The following is a 15296-nucleotide window of genomic DNA, read 5'->3' as shown; positions in this document are numbered from 1 at the left end:
TTTCCACCCTCTGGCCACCACTAATCTATCTTTCATAGTTGAAGTGTTGTCATATGTTATATTAATGGAATCATATAGTGTATAACCTCTTGGCGTTAGCTTTTTCCACTCAGCACAATCCCCTGGAGAGTCATTCAGTTGGTTTTGTATGTTCCTTTTTATTGCTAAGCAGCATTCCTTGGTCTGGATGTACCATAGTTCGTTTAACCATTCACCTGTTAAAGGACACCTGGACTAATTCTGGGTTTTAGCTATTATAAGCCAAGCTGCTGTGAACATTCATGTACAGCTTTTTTTTTTTTTTAAATTTTATTTCAGAGAGGAAGAGAGACGGAGAGAGAGATTTAGAAACATCAATGATGAGAATCATTGATCGGCTGCCTCTTGCATGCCCCCTACTGGGGATTGAGCCCGCAACCCAGGCATGTGCCCTTGACCGGAATTGAACCCAGGACCCTTCAGTCCGCAGAATGACTCTCTATCCACTGAGCCAAACCAGCTAGGGCTCATGTACAGCTTTTTGTGTCCCACTAAACATAAGTTTTCATTTCTCTGGGAGAAGCGCCCAAGGGTACAAATGAACTTCTAATGCAGTTCATAAACCCAGAATTATGTTTGGCGTGATCCTGCTCTGGATTATGTTCTCACCTTTTATCCAGTCGGCAGTTAGATTTCGTGTGGGGCCGTCACCCAGTTCTCCCTGGCCCGGGGCCTGTGTAAATTTCCAGACCGATTAGGGCACTCCCCAACCCCGAGTTGCTTTGTTGCTGGCTGACCTCCGGGAGTCGCCTCTGCCATTCATCATACTTGTTAGGTTTGTCTCACTGCTGTCTCTTTCCCCCATCTATGTCCAGAGCTCCAGCAGCCTCGAAGGTTCCACCAACAACAATGTTCTTTCCCCTTCTTTGCTGTGGAAGTACGGGCTCTCTCGCCTGTGAAGTTGTGAAGGGAATAGTTGTCGCTTTTCCTCTGCCCCTGCCCTTCGCTTCCCTGTAGTGAACACATGTTGCCAAAAGATGGCAGTGTGCTTTGCACTGAGCTCGCTCTGCCCTGTTGCCTGCGGTTTGGAGAATTGATACTATTCTTTCTGTGCATGTTGAAAACGTGGACAGCAGATTTTCCAGAACAACAAAGGCACCAAGAAATGGCTGTGTGATTTAAAAATTTTGAAAGAAAACATCACATTTTCAAACGATTTGTAAGGAAACTGGTTCCCCACTTCTTAGAAATGATTTGAATAGGGAATAGAATTCAGAGATGTGTGTATAATTCTAGATGTCAGTGCGATTGTTGTATTCTATGTAGCGCCTGAAAAAGACCTGTGAAAATGCCGATTTTTGCCTCCCATCTGTTCTGAGAACAGCCAAGTAGCAGGGACAGCCTGCTTTTGAGCTCTGAGACCTGAGACGCACACCTCTTAGTCCTCCAGTGAAGGCCCTTATGCACACGGTAAATATAATTTTCAAGGCAGCAACGGTTAATGGTAATAAACTCTTCACTTCCCAGTATTGGTCCACTCCCCGGCGTGCGTCACTTCAGTGTGTGTGTGGGCATGTGTGCAAAGAACTGTTTAAACATTTGCTATGCACAGGAAAGCTGTTGTAAAGTGAGAGATTATGGGGTTTGCTGGATATCATAAACAGAGCAAGCTAGTGAGGATAAAGTGGGATGAGTTTAAATCTGAGGTTAACTAATAAACATTAAGCTGTATGCGTGGAAAAAACCAGCGGTGTCCAGGACAGGTATGGACATGTTAAAAACTGGAGCTCCTCTGCTCCCTAGGGTGCCATCCTCTGGGGCCCTGTTTGGAAGCAGCCAGAAAGCCCTGCTGTTCATGCGACCCACGTGCAGCCTGGTTAAGTGGAGAATGAACGAGGTGTGGAGGAGAGGGGGCCCGCTCTGGGACTGGGGCTGCAAGCCTCAGCGTGGGCCCTCTACACACGGGCCAGTGTGTGGAGGTTGCAGGGCCTGCTTTCTGCTCTCCCCCCCCCCCCCCCCCCAGTCTAGGAGCTGCCTCTGTCTGACTCTGCAGCTCATAATATAGCTGCATGCCTGGGGGGACAAGGGAACGGGCTCCACCTTAAGCAGCAGCCTTTTTGCTAGTGCATCCTTTGCCGAAGGCCTCCTTCGCTTAGGAAGACGATTGCTCTGTATAAAGTTATAACCCTGAAACCAGAGGCTGTTACTATGGAGATGAGGGAAATGCTGCTGTGGGAGGCCTAACAGAGGAGGGGTGGGAGAAGGGCCGTAGGAGGGCAAGTGAGGCGACTCCAGAGGCCAGCACACCCGAAGACTTTCACCCTTTGGCAGCGCTGTGCCGGGGTAGGCTTGCATCTGCAACTTGTGTGCTGGCGGCCTGCCACTTGCTGACTGGCTGAGTGGCAGCTGCTAGCCCCGTGTGGACCAGCCGGGGAGCACGTTGGCAGTTGGCGAGGGCCCTGGGGGCGGGAACCCACAGGGGTGGAATGTCGATGGGTGCCCAAGGCCCAGTGGCTGACAGTTTTGCACAAATGTTTCTTGTGTCAGGCTTAAGTCACTCTTCCAAGCCTGCTCAGTGCTTAGGGACTGGCTGCTGGTGAAAGCCTGTCCATTTTGGCAGCAGATTTGACGTGTGTTAGGGTCGAATCATGTTAGTGTCCCAGAATAACAGGGAATAAAAGGAACCCCACGGTGGGTGTGGACTTCTGAGGAAGGGTCCCCCTGCTCCTCTCAGGGCCCCGGGGAAGGAGGGCAGCCCCCGAATGGATTTTGTCCTGACTGGTCTGACCCTTATCCCCGTGATGCTGGTGAGAAGCTTCTAAATCTATTCTGAACTTTGCCTCATGCTGGCGACGGGAGCCACCGGGAGCCGTTGAGAAGCCGCTCTTTCCTTTCTTTGTTTTCAGCAAATGCAGCCTGTGTGAAAGGAACATTTTAAGAACGGATTTGAGGGCCTGATTAGGGACTAGATGAGTTCATTTCTTCCCACCGATGGAGGGGAAAACTGGTTAGGTCAGATGGTCATTTTAAAAGATATCTCTGTTCTGCTAATAATAGCAAGCAACTGCTGAGAGGGCTTTAAGAGGGCTGGGGGGTGGGGAGGGGAGAGTGACAGGAACCCAAATAACTGACATTTGTGCTGTAAAGATGGGAGAAAGCCGTACATTCCCTGTGCTCTGTGCAGAAGCCCAGATGTGCCGGGCTGGACCAGCTCTCGCGGAGGAGAGGGCTGCTCTGGGAAAGGCTGCTGTGGGCATGCAGCTTTTATATTTTCAGTGTGCAGCACTCATTCTTTTTCGCTTCCTACAGGGAGGAGGCTGCTCGCAGACGCTCTGCATTGTCCGTCAGGAAGGACTAGGTTTCTCATTACTTGCTATGTATAGTCTTGGAGGGAATGCGAAATATGCACCAGAGAGCCAAGGAATGCACCGGCCATTATTCTCACTCGAACTCAGCGGGAGCTCAGGGACACTGTTTCCTTCGGCTGGATGGGTCTCAGCCTGGGGCGAGGGCTCTGGGCATGAACGTGTCTACCCTCATTACAGTGGCTACAGTGTCTCCTTCAGTTGTGACTGGTGCCCTTCCTTTATTTCTGCTCCACTTGTTGCATGCGATTTTGGGAAGGGCTTGGGTGCAGAGGCTACACATTTGACTTAGGGAATATGTAGAAAGTAAATAGGATCAGTTTGATTAACGGTGAGGCGCAGAAATGATGTTCTGTAGGACATGGTGGTGGACTCTGTAGGTTGGGGGGACTGGAAAGTGTTAGTTCTGAGAAGAACTGTGGGCTAAACTCTTTTGTTTTCCAAAGGGGAAACAGTTCTATGAATGTCCATGCAGTAAGTAGTACAGGGCTCCAGGATTTTATTGGACTTCTGAGGTCTTTTTAAGAAAATTTCCCATTAAGCTGTCATCCTTATCCATGTCGTCAAACGTTGTATTACTGGCGGGGTTTTGCCCTTTGGATCGGCTGCCCTGGATCGCTAGGGGAGAAGGCAGATGTGATCACACCAGAGCCCTGCCTGTCTTGCTCCTCGTTGTATCTCTAGTGCCTAGAAGTGTGCCTGGCACCTAACAGGTACTCAGTAAATATTTGCTGAATAGATGGATGGAGGAGGGCAGGAAAGAGAAAAGGGAACGAGTGACTGCTGTCTGTGTGTCCAGCACCGGGTATGGTATGTTTCAAGTGCTTTGGTCATCGTCACCAGCAACCTCCATAGTGCCAAATCCCATTTTTCCTTCTCTGCCTCCCCCTTGCTCAGCCTCCCAGTAGCATACTCTCCTCTTCTGTCAACTTCCTTGACATCACTCTTTCCTGGTTTTCCTCTTACCTCACTCACGGCTTTTGTTCCTCTGCTCTGCTTGTAAATGTTGGCATGCCCGGCACTTGGTCTTAGGTCTACGCCTCTGTTTCCACATTTTCTTCCTGGATGATCTCATCTAGTAATGGCTTCAGAGACCAGCTTTCTTCATTGATTTTCCAGTTTTTCTCTCCAGCCTCAGGCTCCTGTGCTACAGATTTAGACATCTAATTGTGTACCAGATAGTTCCTTTTTTCATATATAATACGCATCTCAACCATAAACTGGACAGGAAAGGACTCTTGATTCCTTCCCCCAAACCCGTTCCTCCCACAGCCTTCCCTGGACTCCTGAGATAGTTTCCTGGTTTCTTTGGTCTCCTGATGATCTGTATTTCACATAGCAGCCAGAGTGATCCTTTAAAAACGGTAAAACAGTTCCATCTTAAAAACTCTTAACTATAGTTAATAATACTGTATTGCATATTTGAAAGTTTCCCCGAAGAGTAGCTCTTAAAAGTTCTCATCCCAAGAAGTAAAATTTTGTAACTATATATGCTAACTAGGCATATTGTGGTGTGATCATTTCACAGTACTGTAGTCTACCCTTACCCAGGTTTCTACTTTCCATGGTTTCAGTTACCCATGGGGTTTGAAAATATTAAATGAAAAATTCCAGAAATAAACGATCGATAAGCTTTAAATTGGGCGTTCTTTTGAGTAGTGTGATCAGATCTCGTGCTGTCTTACTCCGTCCCACTCCGGACATGAGTCTTCCCTCTGTCCAGCCTGTCCACGCTCTCCATGCATGAGTCATTTAGTAGCCATCTCAGTCATCAGATAGCATGGTTTCGCAGTGCTTGTGTTCAGGTTACCCTTATTTTACTTAATAATGGCCCCAAAGCACAAGAGTAGTGATGCTGGCAATTTGGATAGGCCAAGGAAAAGTGCTTCCTTTAAGTGAAAAAGTAAAAGTTCTTGGCTTAATGAGGAAAGGAAAAAATGTAGTAAGCTGAGCCCAGCCGGAGTGGCTCAGTGGTTGAGTGTCACCCTATGAACCAGGAGGTAAAGGTTTGTTTGATTCCTGGTCAGGGCACATGCCCCCGGTTGGTGGGGGGGCGGGGGGGGGGGTGAGGGGGCGGCGGTGCAGGAGGCAGCTGATTGATGATTATCTCTCATCATTGATGTTTCCATCTCTCTTTCCCCTCGCCCTTCCTCTCTGAAATCAATAAAAATATATTTTAAAAAATGTAGTGTGCTGAGGTTGCTAAGATCTACAGTAAGAATGAATCTTCTATCTGTGAAATGGCCTAATTTATAAGTTAAACTTTATCATAGGTATGTATGTCTAGGAAAAAACATATATATAGGATTCAGTAGCATTGGTTTCAGACATCCATTGGGGGTCTTGGAACACGTCCCTCTCACATAAGGAGGGGCTACAGTATATGCAAATATCAAATCACCGTGTTGTCCATCTGAAACTAATAGAATGTTATATGTCAATTATACCTCAGTAGATCAGAATAAAAAACAACAACTCTTCAGTGGCTCCCAGAACTCCTCTGATGCTGACTGCCCACCATGGCCTGCATGGCCCTGATTCCTCCTGTCTCTCTCTCCAGCCTCACGGACCTCATTTCCATTCCTGGAACATGCTAAACTTGTTCCCACCTGAGGGCCTTGCACTTGCTGTTCCCTTTGCTTGGAATGCTTTGCCCCCAGATCTTCAAATGCCTGGTTCCTTCGTATCATTTTCTTCTCTGCTCAAATGTCACATCCTCAGAAGCCTCATCTGAACCACCTTATGCTAGGTAGCCCACTGTCTCCTTGTATTTCCTACAAAGCACTTAATGCCGTCTAAGGTGACCTTGTTTATCTATTTATTATTTTGTTTCTCAGGAATTGTCTGTCTTATTCACAGATGCATCCCCCTCCCTCTGGAGAGTGCCAGGACATAGCAATTGCTGGAGCAGTAAATCAGTGTGTCATTCATTCTTCATGGGAAAGGCTCAGAGAGGGCTGGCCAAAGACTTGACTTCTCAAGTCTTCAAGGCATTGTTTTTCTACTGTAATGCTGGTGGCTGATCCAAATCCCATTTGTATTTAAATTTTGTATTTTTAGTTTTAATACAGAGAAGGAACTAGATATTTATCAGGATGAATTATTGCATGCATGTCCCGTATCCCTGAGAGAAAATACTCTGCAAGGGTCCAAAGGTAATGAGTTTCTTAATGGCATTGTCCACCACCAAGTGTTAGGGTAAAAAGGAATCAGGAAAGAAGAAAGGAAAGGAACTCACCTTTATTAAACATGTACTAGGTGCTAGGCACAAAACAGTACTTTCACATTGGTTACCTAGTTTGAATCTGAACGTGGTCCTGCAAGGTCGATATTAGTATCCCAGTTTTATAGATGGAAACATGGAGGCTCAAAAAGTTCATTCTTCATTCCAGGTGATGCAAATATTAAGTGTTAGACCGAGATTTTTAAAACCCAGGTCCACCTGACACCAAACTTCTGACATTTTGTGCTAAGATGGTTGTTTGCAAGGTGGATATGCTCCTAAAATAAAGAGGAGGGAAATGCGAATCCAGTGCATATCCACATATATTATAACAAGTATCTGAAGCACAAGAATAAGTTATACAGGCAATATGGAAAACAGACCTATAGTGTTCAATGCCTGAACATTGAATAGATGGATGAATAGAATACAGAGTAAAACGTTTGGTCCTCTGGCGGCTCTCATGTATGGTCTGACATAGAGCAGCTGTCCCCAGAGAAAGTTCTTTGTTTCTAGACCGGGCCGACACAAGCAGCATTTGAGCAGTTGGGGATTTCTTTCTGCTTTCACTATAAATAGCGTGTGTGGAATTCTGCATGTCAAAGTTAATGCAGTGAAAACGAGTCACAGAATAAGGAAACAAACCTTAACTCACTCCACAAACTAGAAACATGTTTGGCACCGGGAGGCCGTAAAAACACTGTCATCACTTGGATGGGTCCTGAGGTCTTATTTAGCATGTGAGATTGCAGAGAGGATCCTATTATGTAAGGTGACAGGAGGACAGCATAATGTGGCTACAAAATGAAGAACTTGGTGCCCTTCATGGAAGAGTTAACAGGACAGATATGCACTGAGAGAGGCGTGTGATAAGAATGTGGAACATAAATGAATGGGTGGCATATATGTGTGACTGTCGCTGAAGCCGCATTGCTGGATAATCCTCAGATGTCAGATTTCCGTAAGGCCAACATGTGACTCAAAGCTTGCCACTCCACAGAGCATACTGGGCTGTGCTGGTATTAAGAGGCTGGCTGGAAGCTAGGCTCTCACTGTGCACTAGCCTACCTCCCTGTCGCTTTCTGTGTGTGGGTGGGTGTGCATGCGTGTGTGTGAGGGCATACATTTTTATGCAGTGGGTGTTTATAAAGAGCTCAGCGCTGAAGCTGGATTTCCACAAACGATCATCACGAGCACTCCAGACATACCAAACTTCCTCTCTTGGTATTTTTTTCTTTCCTTTTTTTTTCTTTTTTCCTCAAATGCAAATCCCGAAGGGGAGCGCCCCCACCATCCAGCCTGCGGGATTGAGATGATTTTCTCTCACCTGTCCATGTGGGTGGCCTCTCAAGGTTAGAACTGAAGCCATGTGGGACCGGAGTATTCTCTACCGCCAGAGGAGAGGAGCTGCGTGAAGAAGCGGCAGTCACCAGACGAAGAGTGGCTGTGCCCCGTTAACATGAACAACAGCTTGCAGGTCAACCTGCCCAGGAGCTGGGCTGCTTCGAGTGGCTCCCTCCAGGAGAAGTCTGAGCATTCTTTTTTTCTTTTTTATTACTATAGGATGGAGGATGAAGCTGTCCTGGACAGAGGGGCTTCTTTCCTTAAGCATGTGTGTGATGAAGAAGAAGTAGAAGGTGAGCTTTTTGGGTCCAGGGAAGTATATATGCATATATGTATGTCTTTGTAGAGAGTAGCGTTCGTCCATTTCGTGTATCTTGTATCTTTGAAGTTAAAAACCAAAGCTTTTCGATGAGTTTCATTAATCTCCCCATTTTGCTTCAACACAGAAAGTAATTTTAAGAACTTCATTGGACCATCAGAATCTGAGTCAGTGTAGTCCTGCATGGTTTTAAAAAAAGGGGTGGGGTCTTACTATGAAGCAGGTGCCTCTTTGTAAAATATATATATATATATATATATATATATATATATATATATATATATATATTTTTTTTTTTTTTTTGCCAGAAAATATAAACCACCTTTCAATGACTAATTCAAGGAAGCTGCTAGATTTATATAAATGTGTTTGGTTGAATCGTCTCCTATGTTCTTTCACATCGCTTGCAGGGTAGAGAAACAGATGTTAGAGAAGGAGACTGATACCAGTGTGGCCAGGAAGAGGGTTATAAGCTGAGGATGTAAAGAGTGGTAATCATGGATGAGTCTCAGGAAAAGATGGACAAGCATTTTTTACTTAAAAAAAACAACAACCTAGGACCTCTTTTGCTAATGTTCCCAGTCCTGTTAAAAACCAAATAAAAGTTAAATTTTAGCTCATATTATGATGCTTTTAATGTGTCTCTCTCTTGACTTATCAATAATGTGGAATAATGCTATTGATTTGATAGTGAGAAAGCAGGACTTAATATTTGTTAAAGTAATTATGTGAAGGCATCACAGATATGCAAGGTGTTATGAATATTTATAATGAGATTTAAAAAATAATTGGTACTCATAAAATTAAATGAAACTTGCAGGTGAACCATGGCATAAAATCTGCGTGTTAAAATCACCCGAGAGACAACTTATATGTGTTTGGAAACTCTAGTTTGATTAGTGCCATTTGCTCAACATTTAATGTATACCAAGAACTTGGACCGGAGGGGTGGTGGGGTTAGGAGAGAGAGGGTGGTATTTTGTGTTCTGGAGTGATTCTCCAATCAGACTCATCCCAGGCAAGTGATGCTTCTGAGCCACCTGGAGTCGTTTGAAAAATCTGACCATGGTGTTTTTCCTCACATTTCCTCAGTAAGTTTCTTCTGACCATGCAGTGTTGGAGGGTAGGTTACCCCCTCCACCTTGCTACTTCCTGCAGTTATACTCTTGAGACTAATAAGAATTTGATACCTAAGTTTCTTAGGAAAAAGGAAACTACAGTATTTTCTTTCATATTGTTTTATGGGTTCCTTGCACTTTTACAACATGACTGTGGGAAAATGTCAAGTTTGTGAAAGCAAAATAGTAAAACTTTTGTCTTAAGATTCTTACAACTCGTGATGTTAAGTCTCCATTGTCACTGTCCCAGGGTCAAAGAGGAGATAAGAATATTAAAGTTATAGTATATGTATGCAAGAAATATTGTAGGATTGAAAGAATCTTCTATAGTTTCAGGACAATTAAAGTAGAAAAATCAGTGAGGAAGCTTGGGAATGAGATGTGTGAGTGTATGTGTGTGTGTGTGTGTGTGTGTGTGTGTGTGTGTGTTTTCCTAGAGAATAATGTTCTAGCTAAGTTCACAGCAGATGTAAATCACTTTCTTTAGTGTGTAAATTCTTTGGGATTGACAGCACCCTACTGCAATTGGATATTGTACATGGGTTTCATAAGGCTTTGACTAAGAAGTTAATTTCCTGAAGTATTAGTATTTCCTTTGATTTTCAGGCACAAAATTAAGATAACAATTTAATGGATAGCATACAAATCAGTAGCCAGATTTCTCTAAGGAGAAACAAAAAAAAAAAAAGACAACAAAAGGTGGTAGAAATCTATAAAATTGTTTGGCTTTGTGGTGATTAAACTTGCCACATGGATTTTGTGTATTTTCCTGTTCTGAGACTTCTATTTTAATGATTATCATTCATGTTGGTTGGAGCCTGAGTTGATTATATTTCTTTCAAGGCATGTTTAGCTAGTTGCCTGTGGTTGAGTCCTTAGGGCCTACAGGATGGTTGTCTGTGGTATCATTATTTGGTGGAGAGCACCCAACAGTGCAGGCTCCTATACAGTATACCTCTTAGAACTTCAATAGAAACTATCAGTTTCTAATTCTGTGCCCACCCAATGGACCCTCCCATTTTCTCACCTGGCTCCATCTGGTGGGGGTGGGAACTCTTACATGTTATAGTGACTCTAGGTGAAAGTATAAAGAAGTTGCAGTGGACATGGGTGTGATGACTTGTCTATACACCCAGTGGTTGAGCATGAAGAAGCAGATGACTTGACTGCCAAGACCTCTAATGAGAATTCTTTCATATCTTGAGTGGGAATGTACTCCTCAAGGACATAAGTCCGCCTTATATTTTTAATTGCACCGAGAAGGGTATATTGGAAGGAAAGCAAACTATTATCTCAGAACATAAGTAGGTGAGTTCTGATACATTTATGGCAGAAGGAAGTGCTCCAGATTTAAGGATGAGGAATTCAAAGGTTAAAGGAGCTGGAACACCTTACATTTCTATTATCAAACAAAAGTTTTTTTTAATGCAAGCAGTTATTTCTCTTGCTTCTAGGATAAACATGATTGACGCATATTGCAGCACACTTGGCAAAAGCAAACTTACCATAAAACTTGGTCTTTTAAAGTAATTTGCACAAATAAGATGTACTTCCATTAAGTGATTATTAGGGTGACAAAGGTCCAGTAGCTCTAGTTACTTGGAAATGTTCATGCTTTTAAAGTTCTTCTTAGACCCTCGAATTTGGGGGCATTGGATTGAGCTCAGCCTGAAGCAAAAAGAGCCCAGTGCTCTCTCATACGTCCATCTACTGCTGTAGTTCTGAGCAGGGGAGGGGGCGGGGACCTCAGCCCCGCCTTCAGTTCACCTGGTTCAACTTTACTCTCCGTGGGTGGCATGACACTTAATCCACCATCTGAAAACTAGCAGAATACCATCAACTGCAAAACTCACTCAGAACAGTGAGTCAGAAGAGGAGTCATCTTCTGTTTAAATAATGAATTCATCTGTGTGGGATATATTTAAAGACCTAAACCTACTTTTCACATAATTTGCCTTGTGCTTTTTGTTAGTGGTGTAAAGATATACTCTTTAAAAAGGTAACCAAGTGTCAATTTTTAATCTTTAAAATAAAGAGAGGCTTTATTTTTGCTCGTTGCTTAGTGAAATAAGTCACAGAAAAAGCTCAGAACCATATGATTTCACTCATATGTGGGATATAAAACTAAAAGCAACAAATGGACAAGAAAAACAAACAAAAACTCATCAACACAGACATCAGTATGGTGCTTACCAGAAGGAAGGGGGTATAGAGATGTAGTAAAGGGTAAAAGGAGTCAAGTATATGGTGATGGAAGATTATTTGATTTTGGGTGTTGGACACACAATGCAATATGAAGATTATACATCATAGAAGTGTACACATAAAACCTATGTAGTCTTATTAATCAATGTCACCCCAATAAACTTAATAAAAAGAAAAAATACAAATAAATAAAGAGAAGCTTTAATATCTGTTCTTTCATTGGTTATGTTATACTGTGTATGGTTTTGTGGAGTTAACATTTTTGGCTCAGAGTGGCTACTATGGATAGATTCATTAAAAAAAATTTAACGTTTAAGATAATCATATTTGTTTCTGTACCAAAAGGCTCCATCTCCAGCCCAGGTAGATGACAAATTGATGTTACCAGCATGACCCAGAAATGGCGACCGTGAGAACTGCACTTGTTTTCATTTCAAACGCACACAGAGAGGGGAAATTGGCAAGTTTTGTGGAGTGAACCAAAGCTGAGATAGGAAGAAAGAGCCCCAGGTATCTGTTTCCAGAGGGATATCTTATACATGTTTTATCCTTAAGAAAGTCAGCCAGCATTTTGGATCTGTATGATGTAAACAGATTACTTAATAATCTCATATTTCGCAATAGGGGAAAAGAACAAACTCCACCTTATCCTTTTGAGATAAGGCCTTGGCTCTGCAGTGCTAGGTACCTTCCCAAGCAAGCTGTGGCACTCTGACGTTATGGGGAGGGGCCTTTTCTTAACCTCAAGTCTAACCAGCAACTCAGGAAGCATAAAGTACAGCAAGACAATATTGGCTGAAATGTGTCTCCACTTCTGAAGTCCGATTGGTGCTCCCAAAGCTATTCTGATATATTGTGGTGGCTTTCCTCTCCCATTCAGAACTAAGGCCAGGAGGAAGTGAGCTCTCATCCCTCCAAAAGGAAGAAGAATCAATGCAGAGTCCCATGTCTGTGGATGGACATTAAGAGAATGTTGTTGGAAATGCATGGAATTTTACCGGAGAATTATTTTTAGGGAAGTAAAAGTAAAAAAAGTAGGACACTGTCTGGAGCAGAATAAACATTTACCAAATATTTGTTAAAAGAAAGGGTGAAAAAATGAATGCATAATATAAACTAAAGAAAGCATATGCAGAATTACTTTACATAATACTCTAAAATCTTTGTTTAGATTTTTAGTGAGAAATTTGATTCTCAGTAGTCTTAGTCAAACAAGATGATATAGTTTCTAGTGAGCCTATCCTTGCTGTTACTCTTGTTTAATTTTGCAAAGATGACTGCCATTTATATCATTTATATCCTTACTTTGATAAGACAAAGAATCCTCTAAAACACCTCTCTGCCTTATTTTTCTTTTCCTTCTTCAGCTCTTTTGAGGACAGAGACAAAATGATTAAATGGTAGCTTTTGTCTTTTTGGAAGTCAGGATCTCAACATTTTACAGACATGAAATCATAATGACTTAAACCTATTTTTCACTGGAGGATATTAGGATGATGTATTTATGTGTATTGGAGGAGGTAGTATTCTAAAGAAAAAGTGGAGCCTGGCAGACATTTGTTAATAATTACAGTGATAAAAAGTGGAATTGCTGAGCAGGAGTGAATGAAAACCTATCGGGTGGGAAGTGGGGGGGGGGGGGGGGGCGAGTTGGGGCTGGGCTATTCTGAGCGCTGGATATAAGTGTCCGGTTGCATTTTGCTGACCTCTTCTCTGCTGGTTACTCTAATTTCTCAGAAACAGTGTGTGCAAAGGAAACACTTGGGCAAATATTGCTGAAGGAAAAGCCTGCTTAAAAGAAACAATGTGCCCACACATTGGAGAACTTGAAAGCAATGTGGCGAGGTGTTTAAGGGCTGATACCTGAATCTGGGTTCTGCAGAGCAGGCCGAGCCGATACAGCCCGTTCCCAACGCCCTGCTTCTTTCTCCCGGTGGCCCCAGCTGAAAGCCCGCCAGAGGTCCTTAAGGCAGGCAGCACCGAGCTGGGAGCTGTCTGACACCTCCTGCTGTGTCAGGGAGATTAAACGTTTGTCCACAGGTTTCTTAAGGTTCAAGGAAATCTGATGAAACTGGAATCAGATAACCATTCCCAGGGTTTTCCAACTGCAGAGAATTCCCTGGTAGGACCACAGTATGGGCTAAGGACCTCTTGAAGCCACTTTCTGTCCTACATGTTTATGGCAATAGCCATAAAAAAACTGAACTTGGTACTTGCGTTGCGTTTAGCAAGGATCCAGAAATTCTGAAATGATACACTTGCAGCAATTTTGTCTATAGAATTCTTCGTCTAAAGGTTCATTTTAGAAACTTTGTAAACATACTGTTTGATTTTTTTTTGGGGGGCGGGGAGGGACGGTATCATTTGTTTTATTCATGTGTGTTAAAGCAGAGTGGCTAAGCAGCAGTTTGGGAATATAAGTTTAAAACTTTATTGCTGAATCATTGCATAAGTGAGGACAAAACTTACAGTTTGGAGTTTGGGCTTCTTGCTCTGTAAAATGGGAACAGTGGGACATGCCATTCACCATGGAACTGTTTGGCTTATTACCAGGAACAGCGTTACTGCCGTGCCTGGCATTAGGAAAAGGATTGTTTTATACTCTACCATCTCTGTTCTTTTTTTTCTTTCTGATTAAAACAATTTCATAATAATTTTCATTTTCACCAATAATTAATATCACTCCAAAAATTTTAACTGGCCTAAATGATTTTTATTTGCTTAATTCTTTTTTATCAACATCTAACCTTTGCCTTCCTACCCATGCTTATCTAATGCTTCCTGTATTGGTGAAGGCAAGCTAGAATGGTCCAGGGAAGGTTCCCAGGGCCTGCTGTCTATTTCTCTTTGAGCTCGTTCTGATTCCCTTTAACCTTTGGGTGTGAGATCTGATTTTCACGTTTGGACTGCTCTGATACACATTTCCTCTAATTTGCCTCCTTTTCCAAGATGAGGCATATTAACTCCAATATAGGATAAAAAACAAATGCATGCCCATTGCCTAATAAAGCATGCAAATTTTATTCTTCCGGAGAACAGATTTAATTGTATAGTATTTTTCCACCAATAAAGAGGATTCAAAGATCTTTTATATGAACTTAATATCAGCCTATTTTATGTGATACACAACCTATTATGTAATTTAGGTGCCAATTAAATGAGAGTATGCAATAGTATAGTAATAATACTATCTATTTGAACCTGAGCAAAATTCTTCCCCATTTTTATTCTTACAAGGCTCACAATCATTGGGGGAGTTGAGAATTGGGACTTCTGAGGGAGAATAGAGGAAGAATAGAATAAGGCTGCATAGAGCGCGGTTGAGTGCCTCTTGCTGCTGCTGTGAGCTTGCTGGTGGGACTTTGTTTTGTTATGTCTTACTTTACTTTTTTGGCTGGTTGTATTTAGGGCACTGAAGTGAGAGCCTGTCATGACAGGAGTTCACAGAAGTTTCCAAACACTGTGTCCCTGAAGCTGCTGATGGCCAGGGGCGAGGAAGGTGAGGCTGGGAGGGTGGTGAGTGACACCCATTGAACCAGCAGTCCATCTAGGTGGCTTACATGGCTCTGAACAGCTGCAAAGCCTTTCCATCTAGTTAATTGTTTTTACTTTCCCAGAGAGTTAGAATTGTAAGTCAACTATGGTAAGTGCTTTACCCAATGTGTTCGCCTTTCTTTATACTCTGTTGACTTGGAAAGGAGAACAGACTCAAACATCTTGAGACATTATTTTGCTTTGCTGAC

At 42.9% G+C, this 15296-nt stretch overlaps 1 protein-coding gene across 2 annotated transcripts in view; it reads left to right on the top strand.

Moving 5' to 3' along the window:
- SLC4A4 (solute carrier family 4 member 4) overlaps nt 1–15296 on the top strand; it is a 345037-nt gene that overhangs the window by 45065 nt on the left and 284676 nt on the right. Inside the window, exon 2 of one of the 2 annotated variants that reach the window (XM_079775045.1) lies at nt 8131–8204. In XM_079775045.1, coding sequence (XP_079631171.1) covers nt 8132–8204 — 73 coding nt within the window. In that variant the 5' untranslated portion in view covers nt 8131. Of the gene's footprint in view, nt 1–8114; nt 8205–15296 lie in introns of those variants that run through there. The other variant, XM_079775044.1, reaches the window with a different exon arrangement.

Source organism: Cnephaeus nilssonii (genome assembly GCF_951640355.1).
Source record: "Cnephaeus nilssonii genome assembly, chromosome: 1".
Classification (NCBI taxonomy): domain Eukaryota; kingdom Metazoa; phylum Chordata; class Mammalia; order Chiroptera; family Vespertilionidae; genus Cnephaeus; species Cnephaeus nilssonii.
Note: the sequence above shows the minus strand (reverse complement) of the source record. Positions and strands in the feature narration are given on the sequence as shown.